Source organism: Astatotilapia calliptera, chromosome 7 (genome assembly GCF_964374335.1).
Source record: "Astatotilapia calliptera chromosome 7, fAstCal68.1, whole genome shotgun sequence".
Taxonomy (NCBI): Eukaryota; Metazoa; Chordata; class Actinopteri; order Cichliformes; family Cichlidae; genus Astatotilapia; species Astatotilapia calliptera.
The window spans coordinates 44,097,522-44,111,156 of NC_137428.1; the positions used below are offsets into that span (position 1 = coordinate 44,097,522).

Consider the following 13,635-nt stretch of genomic DNA (forward strand, 5'->3'; position numbering starts at 1 on the left):
ACACATTAGTGAATAGCACTGTTACAAGTAGAATCTACTGGTAAAACTGTCATCAAAACCCTGTAGAAGAAGAAAGACACACCTGCTGCTTCAATGCTTGACTTACCTGAGAAACTTATTGAGATCTCCGTGCTTCATGTACTCAAAGACCATGATGAGAGGGTCTCCATCCACACACACTCCGTAGAACTTCACTATATGCTCGTGTTGAAGGTTAGTGAGGAGCTCAGCCTCACGCTGGAAATCCTTTCTGGCTGCAAGTGTGGGATCCTTCAGCGTCTGGGAGATTCAGAGAGTATTCTGTTGTCATACAATGGTATCACAGCACAAATGTTACACTCGGATAGCTCGGATAGCTATGGTAACAGTCCTCCCTCATGTGTATATCCATAAGCTTTTCAAAGCAAGGGAGTTATATGCACTCGTGAACTTTTCAACAGAAACTTCATTAATTACTTACAGTAAATGATCCTTAAATTGGGCCAGATTCTGCCAGCATCTGACCACAAATGCCAGTTATTTTCTGTACTTAACACCGGTGAGTTGTCACACAGACTTCCATTTTTTGGCACCCTGTTAAGTGGCAGCCTGTTACAGCACTTCCCATTATTGTTGTTGCTGTGCTGTTTTAAATGACTTTATCACCCGATAAGGTTGACCTTCCTTGCACAACTAAGTTGAGATAACTCATTGTTTTGCATCTCATGTCCTACAGCCTGGAGTAAGACTTGTAATTCTGAAGGAGCCACAGGGGAGACAGACCATGAAGTAAGTGGACAGCTAAGAAGAAATATAAACAGGATGTACCAGCTGTAATTGATGTAAAGTCCTTGGAAAATAGGGTGGACGAGCTAGGTAAGCTTATTAACAGAATAAAGGAAAACTGTGAATGCAGTTTGTAGTGTTTCATGGAGATGTGTTCACACTCACACTGGCTTTTTGAGTGGACAGGGATGATAACCTCAATGTTAATGAGAAATGTGCAGAGACTGCACTGTTTGTGAAGGGTTATTGCCATTGCTCTTTGAACTCAGTTTGAATCAACACAGTGCTTAGATTCCTTCACTAATATATTTTAACTTCGACCAGATGCTTTTGGTAGTCATCACCAAGCTTCTGACATAATTCTGGCTGGATATTTGACCACAGTTCTTGGCAGAATTGGTAGAGTTGATTTAAATTGGTTGATTTCCTGCCACAGACCCAGCTTTTAAGAATGGGCCAGAAATATTTTAAAGAAGTCAGGGTTTTGGGTTGGGCAACATCAGAGGTCAAGTTAAAAGACACCGAAGAGAGTGTAGTAGTCTGACTCATCTGTGTAGGTTCTCAGTCATCCAGGTCATAGTAAATGGTAAATGGACTGGTTCTTATATAGCGCTTTTCTACAAGTACACAATGTACAAGTACACAACCTGTACATTCACCCATTCACACCAGCACATTTTTCTAAGTGCTTTCTAAGTACCGTAATTGTCGGGCTACAAGCCGCTACTTTTTGCACAAGTTTTGAACCCTGTGGCTTTTAGTCAGGTGCAGCTTTTCTATGGATTGTCTATGATTTTTGTCATATCCTAAGACGATTTGTTTTGTTTGTTCCGCTGTTGTACGGCACTACGTTGCCTGGCGGAAGGGCGTGTGATCAGACACACAGTATCGGGGTTCAAGAGTGGTATGTTGGTCACATGTCCATCCGCCAGGCAACATAGTGCGAAAAACAAACTTCAAAGTAGCGCTACGCATTCAGCGGGAGTCGTGGATGACGAGCGGCGATAAACTTGCGAAAAGCAAGTTATGCTCAACTCCACCGGTGGAATCTGACAGCGTGGAAAAGTGTGAAAACATCCACGATCACCAACGGATTTCGAAGGGCTGGACTGCTGCATGATGGAGAGGAGGACACCGCCACGGCCCTTCTGAGGGTGTTCGACTCCGACACTGACAACGAGGATTTGTTTGGTTTTGAAAGTGACAACGAAGGAAAGAAGCGGAGAGTGGATGACGAAGCCTGAGCCTGAGCCTGTTCGTATCCGACACTGGAGGAGAGGACTTTGGTGGTTTTAGTGCGTAGGAAGATGGTGGTGAATGACTGACTTTTCTTCTTGTTAAAGCCGTGTCACTGCACCTGAGCCTAAAAGGTAGTCCGGATCTATTTTTCTGGTGTGCTGTAGGTTATTGTTATGTACTACATTTGTTACTCATTTATGAAGCACAGTACATGTTTCGTACTTGTAATTACCACTACTTGTACATATACCTAAAAAGTTATGCAAATATGTACCCATAACTTGTTTTTCAAAATATTAATAAAAGTGATGTCTCCAAACAGCCATCTTTTTCCTGACAATTCCCTTTGTGCATATTCTCTTACATATGATAAGTCAACATTGAAACACCTGCGGCTTTTAGTCACGTGCGGCTAATGTATATACAAAACAGGATTTTCCCCTGATTTTAGCTTGTGCGGCTAATATTCAGGTGCGCTTTGTAGTCCGGGAAATACGGTAACATTCACACACACACACTCATACTCCGATGGATGCATCAGAGAGCAATTTGGGGTTAGTGTCTTGCCCAAGGATATTTGGCATGCAGACTGGGGAAGGCAGGGATCGAAACACCAACCTTCCGATCAGTAGATGACCCGCTCTACCACCTGAGCTAAAGCCTCTTTAGACAGTAGTCTGTTTCTATAATGCTCTGAGCGCACACACACACACACACACACACACACACTAGTTACATCTATGTAGCTTACCTTTACAGCCACCAGCATCTTGTCCTTAGTGGGACTCAGGTTGTAACACTCGGCCAGGAACACCTTACCGAAGGCTCCCTCACCAAGCTCTCTTTTCAGAATTATGTCCCGTCGCTTAATATGCTGAACATCTGAAAAAGACAGAGATAAGGAGGAAATGAGTTTTCAGCCATTATTATTACTACAAAACAGCCACTCAAATGAAACCTCCCAAGTATTCATTCCCGCTGCTTATGTTTGATTGCCACCTGTTGGCTACAATTTACATCATGAAGTTGAATAAAACTGCAAAACTTATGAATAGATCTACTTTAAACTAATCAAACAGAAGATTACTGAAACTGTTCTCTGTGGATGATCTAAAATAGTTTTGGGTTTGTTTTTTTTACATGTGTTTTGTGGATTAAAAAAAAGAAGATTTTTTTCATTTGAACACACTGTTTTGGGATTTAGCACAAGTGGATTTTATTTACAACAGATATTTTTCCTGCCTGTAGCAGTGAATGACACATTTTCAGAGACTAAAATGGGCTTCGATTACACCTTAATATTATATCTCAAATAGCGTATATTTATGCAAGGAATTATTTTAATATAAATTTATGTGATCATATGGCTGCTTGGTAATTAGTACAGTTACTGTCATTAAGGAGGAAGTTATCTAAGACACACACACACACACACACACTGAAAACTGTTCCACCACTGGGTCACAATTAATGCCACTGTAATATACCATGGGACTCATCATCATTGAGTTTCTTACACACAGCTGCTACCACAGCTGAGGAAGGTGATGGCAGCAGAGTAAGTGCATATCATAATAATCATCGGAATAAAATGATAACAAAGATAACATTGTTACATACACAATCAATGAGTTTCATGACTGAATAACACTTTGTGGAATTATTCAAAAACATCAGCATCAAGATTTTATTTAACAGTGAACCAGTTTATTGGCATTTGACCATTTAATGTCAGGGGTATAAGGCCTTTTGTGGCGTTTCTTGTCCCTGCCTCTAATGCTCAGAAATGTGTGAAGCTCTGCTCCACCAGAACCATATCAAGTGCAAAGCACAGTTTGCCTTAGTGAATCATTGTAAGATTCATTTAAATATTCTCCTCTCAAAATTTGTGTGTGTATGTGTGTGTGAGAGAGAGAATCTGAATACCTGCATCTGAACAGTTCCCTCATTTTCAAGGGGAAGCTATTCAGAGACAAATATATCAGACTAAATCCACCTCTATTTTAAGTCCATATTGATATTTTTTTAAGAGCACAGTAATCGAACTGTTAACAATGAGTACACAGTGGCTGCTGTGATTGCAGCCATTCCCCAACTCTCTGTGAGTGGTACTCATGGCGACTAATCAATGGTCTCCGATCAATGATCAGTGGTCTGATCAATGGTTGTTGATCAATGGTCATGACAATTTGGATATTAATGATCAAAGACCTGACCTCACAGCCCATTGTTCATTCAGTGGGCTGGTTTCAGTTATTGTGCAAATGTACTGTTTATAAGGTTGGGGGAAACTGCAGTCAGCTGAGACTGAAGAAGTCACTTGGATGACTGTCAAAGCGCACTTCTCTCACTGAAAACGTTTCGTCCAGATGAACAGAATCAAGCTTCTGGCATTTACTTACCTGGTTGATTGAGCATGCATCAAGACATTAGTTATTATTAATCTCTGGTTCTATTTCACAGCATGTCTTTGTCCTCCCCTCGTCCCCAAATGGTCGCGCCAGATGGACTCACTTCCCTGAGCCTTGTTCTGCAACCAGTTCTTCCTGTTAAAAGGGACTTTTTCTATCCCCAAGTGCTTACTCATAGGGGTCGTCTGATTGTTGGGTTTCCTCTGTCTTTACCTTACAATATAAAATACTCCAAGAGTGTTGTTGTGAATTGGTGCTATATAGGTAAAAGTGAAGTGAATCGAACTGAAAACTGAATACATGTTTTCACTTACAGGTGGTAGGTTTGTTGCAGTTGTGGCCATGTCTGAAGTACTGTGGGTTCTCTATAACAGGAATTCTAGTCATTCCAATCACCACTGCAGCTGGTCCAGCATCCAGTGTACAGGGGCTAATGATCCCATGGTTAACATGATGAAGGGGACTGGCAGAGTCTTCCTCACCACTTATCACTGCCACCGGACCTACAAAGACACAGATGGAGTGTTTAGATTGGATGAATATCTCTATACTGTCAGTCACTAACTGTTTCTAAGTCTAGGACACTTCCTCAAATATTTCCTGTTATTATAAGAAGAGTCTCCGAAACAAAGGGATGTGATGCAAGGGTAAAAGCAGAGTTTCTTCACTGACTTATCCTCCTGAGAACCGAGGAAAAAAGTATCTTTCAGTTCAACGGTTTTTATGCGCTACAGAGGACATAATGAATAGGCTGTGTTTTAGGACGATATAGCTAACCTTAACAATCAGTCATAACAATCAATCAACATACTAGAATCCAAACAGCTTGTACTTCAAAGCCAGTTCAAGATATACTTTATGTCACAAACATGACAAATATAAAAACAAGGCAAACATGAATTATATTGTTGTCTTAGTGACAGTAGTTGTTTAAAGTGCTTTAATTCTCTCTGTTGACAGTAGACTGTGGGATATTTAGTAGTGAGGACATTTCATAGTTGGACTTGCACAGGTGGCATCCTATCACAGTATCATGGAAATTACTGAGCTCCTGAGAGCGACCCATTCTTTCACAAATGTTTGCAAAAGCAGTCTGGATGCCAAGGTGCTTGGTTTTATACACCTGTGGCAGTGGAAGTTATTGGAACTTCTGAATTCCATGATTCAGATGGGTGAGTGAATAATTTTGTCAGTACTACAGCTTTGTCTTATCTGCCTTATTAGCAATCCTACTAAGTTGTCAACTGTTTACTCAGTAGGTCAGTCCAGAGTTTTTATGTATCTGTGCTGCCCAGAGGACTGTACTACGAAGCAGGATTTCACCTTATCTCTGTAACGTCAGGGTTAACCCTGGGTTTTCTGTACTATGAAGGTGGTTGATTATTTATCGAAGTACAATCTCCATAGTAACATGCACTGCAGATTCGAGATCAACTGATTTGAAATCACTACCGCGGTAAAGTGAGCCGTCATTTGTGAGCCGCGGTCAAGCCAGCCGCCTCCTATCCGCCGCATAAATTTCCTTGCGCTTTTACACCAGTCTTTACGGTAGCGCCTTTTCGCTTTATATCCTGATTGAACACACAAATTACAATGGAACAGCCCAATACAGCCATCGTGACAGTCTGGTTGCATATTCAAAAATTCATTAAAAATCATTCTTAAAAGTTGATGCCAAGCTTTCAACACAATCCTCTTCTCGGACACCTACTTTACCTCTGGGCCAGGTTTTACCCAGATTTACTGTAATATTACTCAGACATCACAGTAAACTCATATTCAGTGCAATACAGTCAATACACTATAATTATGTTTATTTCAAAAATTCATTAAAAGTCATCCTGAGTAGTTGATGTCCATATATATATTGCTCATATAGTACGTGCGCGGGTATAGGCTTTCAATCGGCACATAAAGCGAAAAGGCGCTACCGTAAAGACTGGTGTAAAAGCGCAAGGAAATTTATGCGGCGGATAAGAGGCGGCTGGCTTGACCGCGGCTCACAAATGACGGCTCACTTTACCGCGGTATTTTTTTCAGTCGGGCTACTAAAATCTATCTCTTCCCTACCCGTCGGGCTATTGTAGGAAGGAAAAATATATGTCAATGCTTTTGCATTCTTTCAGAAATGTAGCTGGGTAATTATGTCATTGGCATCGGTGAGCCACTGTCAATATGTGACATATTGAAATCGCGTTTGAATTTGCGCTTGTTTTTTTGCTTTCACTTTGCAATCGTGCGAACTGTGTATAGAGAGCGACAGCACTGATCTGTGAGTGATGATAATTTGTGCACCAATTCCTCTGACATCGTCTTATTAATTGTTAGCTTACTATGCAAACATGACAAGTGAAATCTCCCGCAGCTTAAACATGTGAGAGGTTGATTGCGCAGAGAATCGCTGAGCTTATGTGAGTGTGTGTAAAAGCAGCAGGAGAAGTTATGACAAATCAGACTATAAGGCAAAAAGAAAGTGCAGCTTTATGGTTTCATGGACAAAAGAATTTCTGTGGCTGCAATATGACGAGCTAAATAACCAGGGCTGCACATAAGTGGTCCGCAGGTGCGCATTCGCTGTCAAAATAAAAAACACGCACAAGGGTTAGGGTTAAATTTAAAAACTGTACTTTTGAGTTAAAATATATATTTATAATTTTAATAAATGACAAATTAAAAAGGCATGAACATTTTTTTTGTATCGAAAAAATATCGAACCGTGACACCAAAGTATCGAACCGAACCGAACCGTGAATTTTGTGTATCGTTGCACCCCTACTACTGACTTCAAATAATTTCAACCTCATCTTCACTCAAATATTTGGATATCTATCGCAGATATCAGTGTAAACAATTACAATATAACAAATGACGCAGCTAGACTGCTGTATCATTTTTTGTTTTTTATGATTAAGGTGTATTAATAAGGCAGCACGGTGGCACGGTGGTTAGCACTGTTGCCGCACAGCAAGAAGGTCCTGAGTTCAATTCCAACATCAGGCCGGGGTCTTTCTGTGTGGAGTTTGCATGTTCTCCCCGTGTTTGCGTGGGTTCCCTCCAGGTACTCCGGCTTCCTCCCACCTCATTCCAAAGACATGCAGCTTGTGGGGATAGGTTAATTGGATAAACCAAATTGCCACTAGGTGTGAATGTGCGAATGAATCTGAGTGTGAATGGTTGTCCCTGTCCCTGTGTGTTAGCCCTGTGACAGACTGGCGACCTGTCCAGGTTGTACCCCGCCTTTCGCCCTATGACAGCTGGGATAGGCTCCAGCGTCCCCCGCGACCTTGAAAAGGATAAGCGGAAGCGAATGGATGGATGATTATGGTTTGGCTGTGAGTTCACTTCCTGACCTTTAAGAACATTTGAGTTAGAAACTGTTTATCCTTTATTAGATAATTTAGTCATAGTTGCCAAAAAAGGCTGTACGCTCACGAAAAAGTGAGTGTACAGCCACAGACGGACTATATAAAGATGGCTAAAACACTCAGAGCCTTTTCACTGGCTTGGGTGGGAAACTCAGAGAAAACACTCAGTTGTCACAGCAACAAACTCATTGTGATGCTGGTTGCTGCTTTGTGCCTTGAATGTTACAGCAGTGTTGACAAACTGCAAACATGACATTCTTTGAAGAAATGAACTGAATAAAAAAAAGAATATGTGATTAATCCACAGATGAATATAGTTTTAACATGTGCAGCTTGTTAAAGGGGGGGCGGCTAAAATTTAATCCCTCAGACACAATGAAAAAGAACCCTCTCAATACAATAAAGTTACAATTCAGATATTTTGTAAGTTAAGAATTGTCCACCAACATGTTAAACCTAAATCTACATTTTATTATCTAAACCCTGAATTACAAATGCACCGAACTAAATAAATATACAGTATGCCTAATAGTTTTTCATAATTAATTTTCATATAGATTTTCTGCATGTAGTACAGCCTCGATTGAATTTCACTCCCAGAAGACCTATATGACTATATGCATCAGACAGACAGATGTAGAAAGACAGACCGTAGCTCAATGGGGGGAGAGCATGGTATCATTCAAGGTTTACAGTAGAATAAAACAACTAAAAAAGGGTCATACTAAAGAATGGACTGGACTGACCAAGGACCATAACACATTCAATTACAGACATTTTTTATTCTCCTAAGAACACAACAATCCTATTGGAACCAAAAGGAGAGTACAGTGACATAAAGATGCCAATGTTCTTAGAAGAAACCAGAGAGTTTCTCCCCAAAGAGTCTCTGAGGAGCAGGATTTATGAAGCCCTAATGGAATCATCCCTTTTTTATTCTTTTACAAACCATGCATTTGGAGCAATGGAAGTGAACAGTGACACAATATCAGTACACTTCATCTCACTGTAAGCTAAATGTCTTCAAAATGTGAGCGTGCATGCACGTGAACAGCCAGATGGTTCATATTGGGTTTCTGTGTGTTCATGGCCATTAAAACACAGTTTCTCTAGGGCTTCACTCAGGCCACACTGATCACACTGCGGGCCAGACATAGGTCACTGATGTATTTTAATGTAAAGTAAAATTGGCATCTCATTTATCATCTCATTCATCTCATCATATCATCTCATTTATCATCTCATTCAACCAGGCTCATTCCATGAGCCTGGTTCTGCTGGAGGTTTCTTCCTGTTAAAAGGGAGTTTTTCCTTCCCACTGTCGCCAAAGTGCTTGCTCATAGGGGGTCATATGATTGTTGGGTTTTTCTCTGTATCTATGAAGCGCCTTGAGGCGACTTTTGTTGTGATTTGGCGCTATATAAATAAAATTGAATTGAATTTACTCTCCTAACAATCTCTTTTCATAATCTATATCAATTAGATACAATTAATTATGCTTTGTAACAATTAGTTATTAATGATGTTTGCCATTCGCTGGCTGTAATTTTTAGCAATATTTTTTTTGTCAAATGTTGAATAATTCTTCTTTTAAATCCTTTGAGATACAGATGATGACGATTGGTTGGATTCATCCTTTCTATGTCATTTTAATCTGTAGACCATCAGGATCAGCTGTGAGTTTCTTAGTGTATTTTGGTGATTTCTTATTGTCCTCCATTAAGTTGGAAAGAATCATTCTGTTGGGGAGTTTAAATTTTCATGTTGATTACAGCTTGTGCTCCATAGCTTCTGACTTTCATAATCTTCTAGAATCTTTTCATTTTATTCAACATGTGACTCGGTAAACACATAGCTGGCCCAGCCAACCAACTATGATTCTGTCACTTGGCCTGGACATTTTTATTAGTGATTATAATGTCTTTTATTTGATGGTTTGTTTGTTTTTTAGCCTTGACAGCTTCTCTATTGCACATACCAAGTACTCTTGACACATTACTGGTGGAGAAAATTTGGAGAACTTTTTGCTAGAAATATCTTTGTGATGATATGGAAGTGTGTGCTGCTTTCACTGTGTTTAAATATACTAGCAAAGTGCCACTTTAGTCAAGCCAGCACTCCTTGGATCTCTGAATCCATCCACAGTTTTAGGGGAGTTTGCCATAAAACGCATAAGCGCAGACAATAGTCAGGACCCGTTCCCCAACTTGAAGGTGCAGGAAACAAACCTGCTCATCTACTGGGAGAAACCCAAATGTACAGGTAGGAAACTGGGTTGATACTAGGATACCCACCCCGGCTCACCACCTCTCTCCATGGGCAACTCCAGACTGAGACAGAGTCCAGCCCCTCTCCAAGAGACTGGTTTGAAAGCCCAAGCCATGTGTTGAGGTGAGCCCCACTATATCTAGCCAGTACTTCTCAACCTCAGGCACTAACTCAGACTCCTTCTCCACCTGGGAGGTAACATTCCATGTCCCATTAGTTTTGGTAGTCAGTTATCAGTCTGCCAGGGCCCCTGCTCCTGGCTGCCTCCCGACACACATTGCACCCAAACCCTACGGCTTCTGCTGTGGGTGGTGGGCCTACAGGAGGATGAGCTCATGTCACTTTTTCAGGTTGTACCTGGCTGGGCCCAATGGACTAAGGCCTGGCCGCCAGACGTTTGCCCTCCCCGGGCCTGGCTCCATGGTTGGGAGCCCTGGTAATCCTATCCCAGGCTGGGTAAACTGTTCCCTCAATGTTCTACTCATAGGGGTCTTTTGAAGACCCCTATGAGGTCTTAAAATGACTTAGAAGATATATCTGAAATATTGACCAAAATGAAACCTCAGTCCTCTGTAGTCACTCTGATATATTGCTCTTTGCGTTCAGGTTGTGTCGCCAGATGCTTTAAACGGGTTTATCCAACCACCACTGAAAAACAAACATTGACACACCACTGAAGAAAACCTACAGGCCCATTTCCAAACTTCCTTTCATTGCCAAAATATGTGCCCAAAAGTTTGAGACACAATTAAGGAATGTTGGAGAAGCACAATATTCTTGAAATTTTCAATCTCTCTGTGGAGACTACGAAACAACTGTAATCTAACTACACTGCAGTACAGCAATGTGAAGATGAAGTGATACACTCAGTATTTCTCTGTTGATGAGAAATTGTCCCAATAAGTATCACAGTTAATGGTCACCCATCACTGAGCTCTGACCTGTGTGCATACTGTCAAAGCTAATAATTATCATAATAACTGCAACTATGGGGTTTCTCATTTGTGTAAGAACATCATCACCTTAAGTAGTTCAACTCATTTTACCTCAGAGAGCACAGGGTATCTTTGCAACTCCAATATTTAACAGCCTTTAGTTTTATTAAGAATGAACCTACACACAAGTCACAAAGTGATTGTGCCTTCTGCAAGGTGAAACACCATTTTTTTTGTCAGTTTCTCTTCAGAAAACGCTGCCTGACAGCAGTTTCAGGATAGAAAACATTCATCTAATTGGGCTTTTGTTGCCTCTTTCTTTTACACCTTTGTGAAACCCTTTAAATTAAAAATGTAAAAGCTGCACTTCAATCACATCTCAATTGTTCGATTTATGGATTGTGTTGGTGCACAGAAGAAATAAAAATTGTCTAGTAACTTTAATTCTCATCAAGACACTAAAAAGAAAATTTGGTTTGAACTGAAGCACATAAACTCTCCAACCAAACAGAGTGACAATGTGAAGCTGAGAAAAATCCAAGCTTGACTCATCATGCCTGGACCTTTTCCCACTCTAATCCCTTTCGAATCCACTGATATGAGTCAGGCTGGTAAACATGAGCATTCTGTGGACAGTTTACTTTCACTATTTCTAGATTTGATGTGTGCAAACACCCACCTCTAGATACCACCTCATGATGGCAGTGTGTGAGTTGACATGCAGTAGCTTTAAACCTCTGTTCTGCTGCAGACACTCAGCTAGGAGTGTGTACTACTGCACGGCAAAGGCCACATGCTACTCAGTGTACCCGTTCCACCCATACTGCATGCCAGTAGCATGCTTCTCTTTGTTGATTTTTTTATAGTCAAGTTTTCACCACTAGTGTCTCCCCATTTATTTTCAATGTAACATTTTGATTTCAATTCAATTCAGTTTTATTTACATAGCGCCAAATCAGAGCAACAGTTGCTTGAAGGTACTTTACATTGTTAGGTATAGACCCTACAATAATACCGAGCATGTTTCTAATTGCTTCTCAGAATAACAATAGGGAGAATAAATTATGCATGGAAACATCTGTTTCCCAATATTTCCAAGGAATTGTACTGCTTTTGTACACACTTGTGACATTTAGCAAGCTAAAAATCCCAATATCTTTGCCATCAGCAGTATAGCTAATCAAATAACATACAACACAATGTATTGCTTAGTCTTGCAATATGTTATCATAATCAGTTCATATAGATTTCAACAGAATGCTGTGCTGGTTGTTCCTTACTAGTCAGTAAATAATATAAAATAAAAGTCTTATCCAACCAAAAAAATGATTTCATCCCAGCATGCATCAAGTGACAAAGGGGGAAAAGAAAGATGCTGTAGAGGTCAAAGGTGAAAAAACGCCCAGACTGGCCAAACAGTCAAACTGTTTTTTTGGCACTTTGTTGTCTCCTATGTGTTCTTCCATTGTTCCTCCATTTGGTCTTGACTGCACTTGTATTGCTTGCATAGTATAGTACCATGTTTGCATAGTATGTCACAAATATTATCTGCAATTTTCTGCAGCCCACCACACTATATACTCATATGAGTGTGTGCACACAATGAAAAAACGAGCAAAGCAGATTTCACACTTTTAATATTTCCTTCCAAGGATTCAGTTCAATTTTATTTCTATAGTGCAGATTTAGAACGACTACAATCAACACTGTGAGCTCCTCTTTCTGCTGCCCACCTTCATACAAGTCACACATGTGATTTTTATTCCAGATCAAAGACAGAGTAGAAAGACTAAAAATACATTCGCTCTTACCTTTCATGCCAAACTTGGATCGTCCACCATACTTGTTGATGAGAAGAAAGAGAACCACCAGCATTAAACTTAGGGCAAACCCTGCCAGGCCCACTGCTATGGATACCTGTAAATCACATGAAGTCTAAACGTCACAGTCACACAGTTTCACGGCATTGAATTGAAAGTACCTGACTTCTAAAGTATTTTCAGGAGCGAGGACTCAGTATCTTTAGACCCACAAACATCGCAAAATACTGTCTTCAGCAGGCAGTAATCTTTGAACTAGTAAGATTTTTAAGTTCTAAAACCAAATGGTGAAGAATCCCAAGTATTTAATCCCTAGATATGAGGGTCGTCAGCTCACTATCAATCATGGGCCTCACCACATGCCAAGGTGTGAAAAAAGCTGTGGGTCATTATCAGCAGAGGTTTCGGGTGAAACGATTGGGAGACCTTAGCTCACCCTATTATTTGACCCACTGAAATCACCTGATGCAAGATGTGAATGGCAGTTGAGATGCCTGGGAAGGGGTCTAAAAACTGCACTGTAGGCAGCAGACAGTTTCTCTTACCCCAAAAGTATCTTCCTCCGGTATGTGAGTCTCTGCAGTTGGAATTACTGTAAGAAAAACACAAAAAATGTTAGTTTGTTTTCCCAGGCAGAGGTAAAGTACAGGTGCATCTCTTAGTTGTTGGGTGTAGCTGGTTAGTGTTCGGGGCAACATAACTGACTCGTTTTAGGCGGTGGCATCTTATTCCACTCACCTTTTTCTGTGGGTCCTTTAAGAAAAAGAAAGAAATCACACATTATTAACAAATTCTTGCAGTTTTGCTTGATATGATTTCTGCTGCTGAACAG

General features: G+C 40.5%; 1 protein-coding gene across 1 annotated transcript in view; it reads right to left on the reverse strand.

The window, feature by feature from the left end:
• The window catches only part of ntrk3a (neurotrophic tyrosine kinase, receptor, type 3a), a 91,235-nt gene that overhangs the window by 20,342 nt on the left and 57,258 nt on the right, over nt 1-13,635 (reverse strand). The window contains exons 11-16 of the mRNA XM_026174778.2: nt 13,542-13,556; nt 13,349-13,395; nt 12,795-12,900; nt 4,730-4,918; nt 2,756-2,886; nt 107-279 (exon numbers count right to left, since the gene is read on the reverse strand). Of these exons, the coding sequence (XP_026030563.2) occupies nt 107-279; nt 2,756-2,886; nt 4,730-4,918; nt 12,795-12,900; nt 13,349-13,395; nt 13,542-13,556 (661 nt within the window). The remainder of the gene's footprint in view (nt 1-106; nt 280-2,755; nt 2,887-4,729; nt 4,919-12,794; nt 12,901-13,348; nt 13,396-13,541; nt 13,557-13,635) is intronic.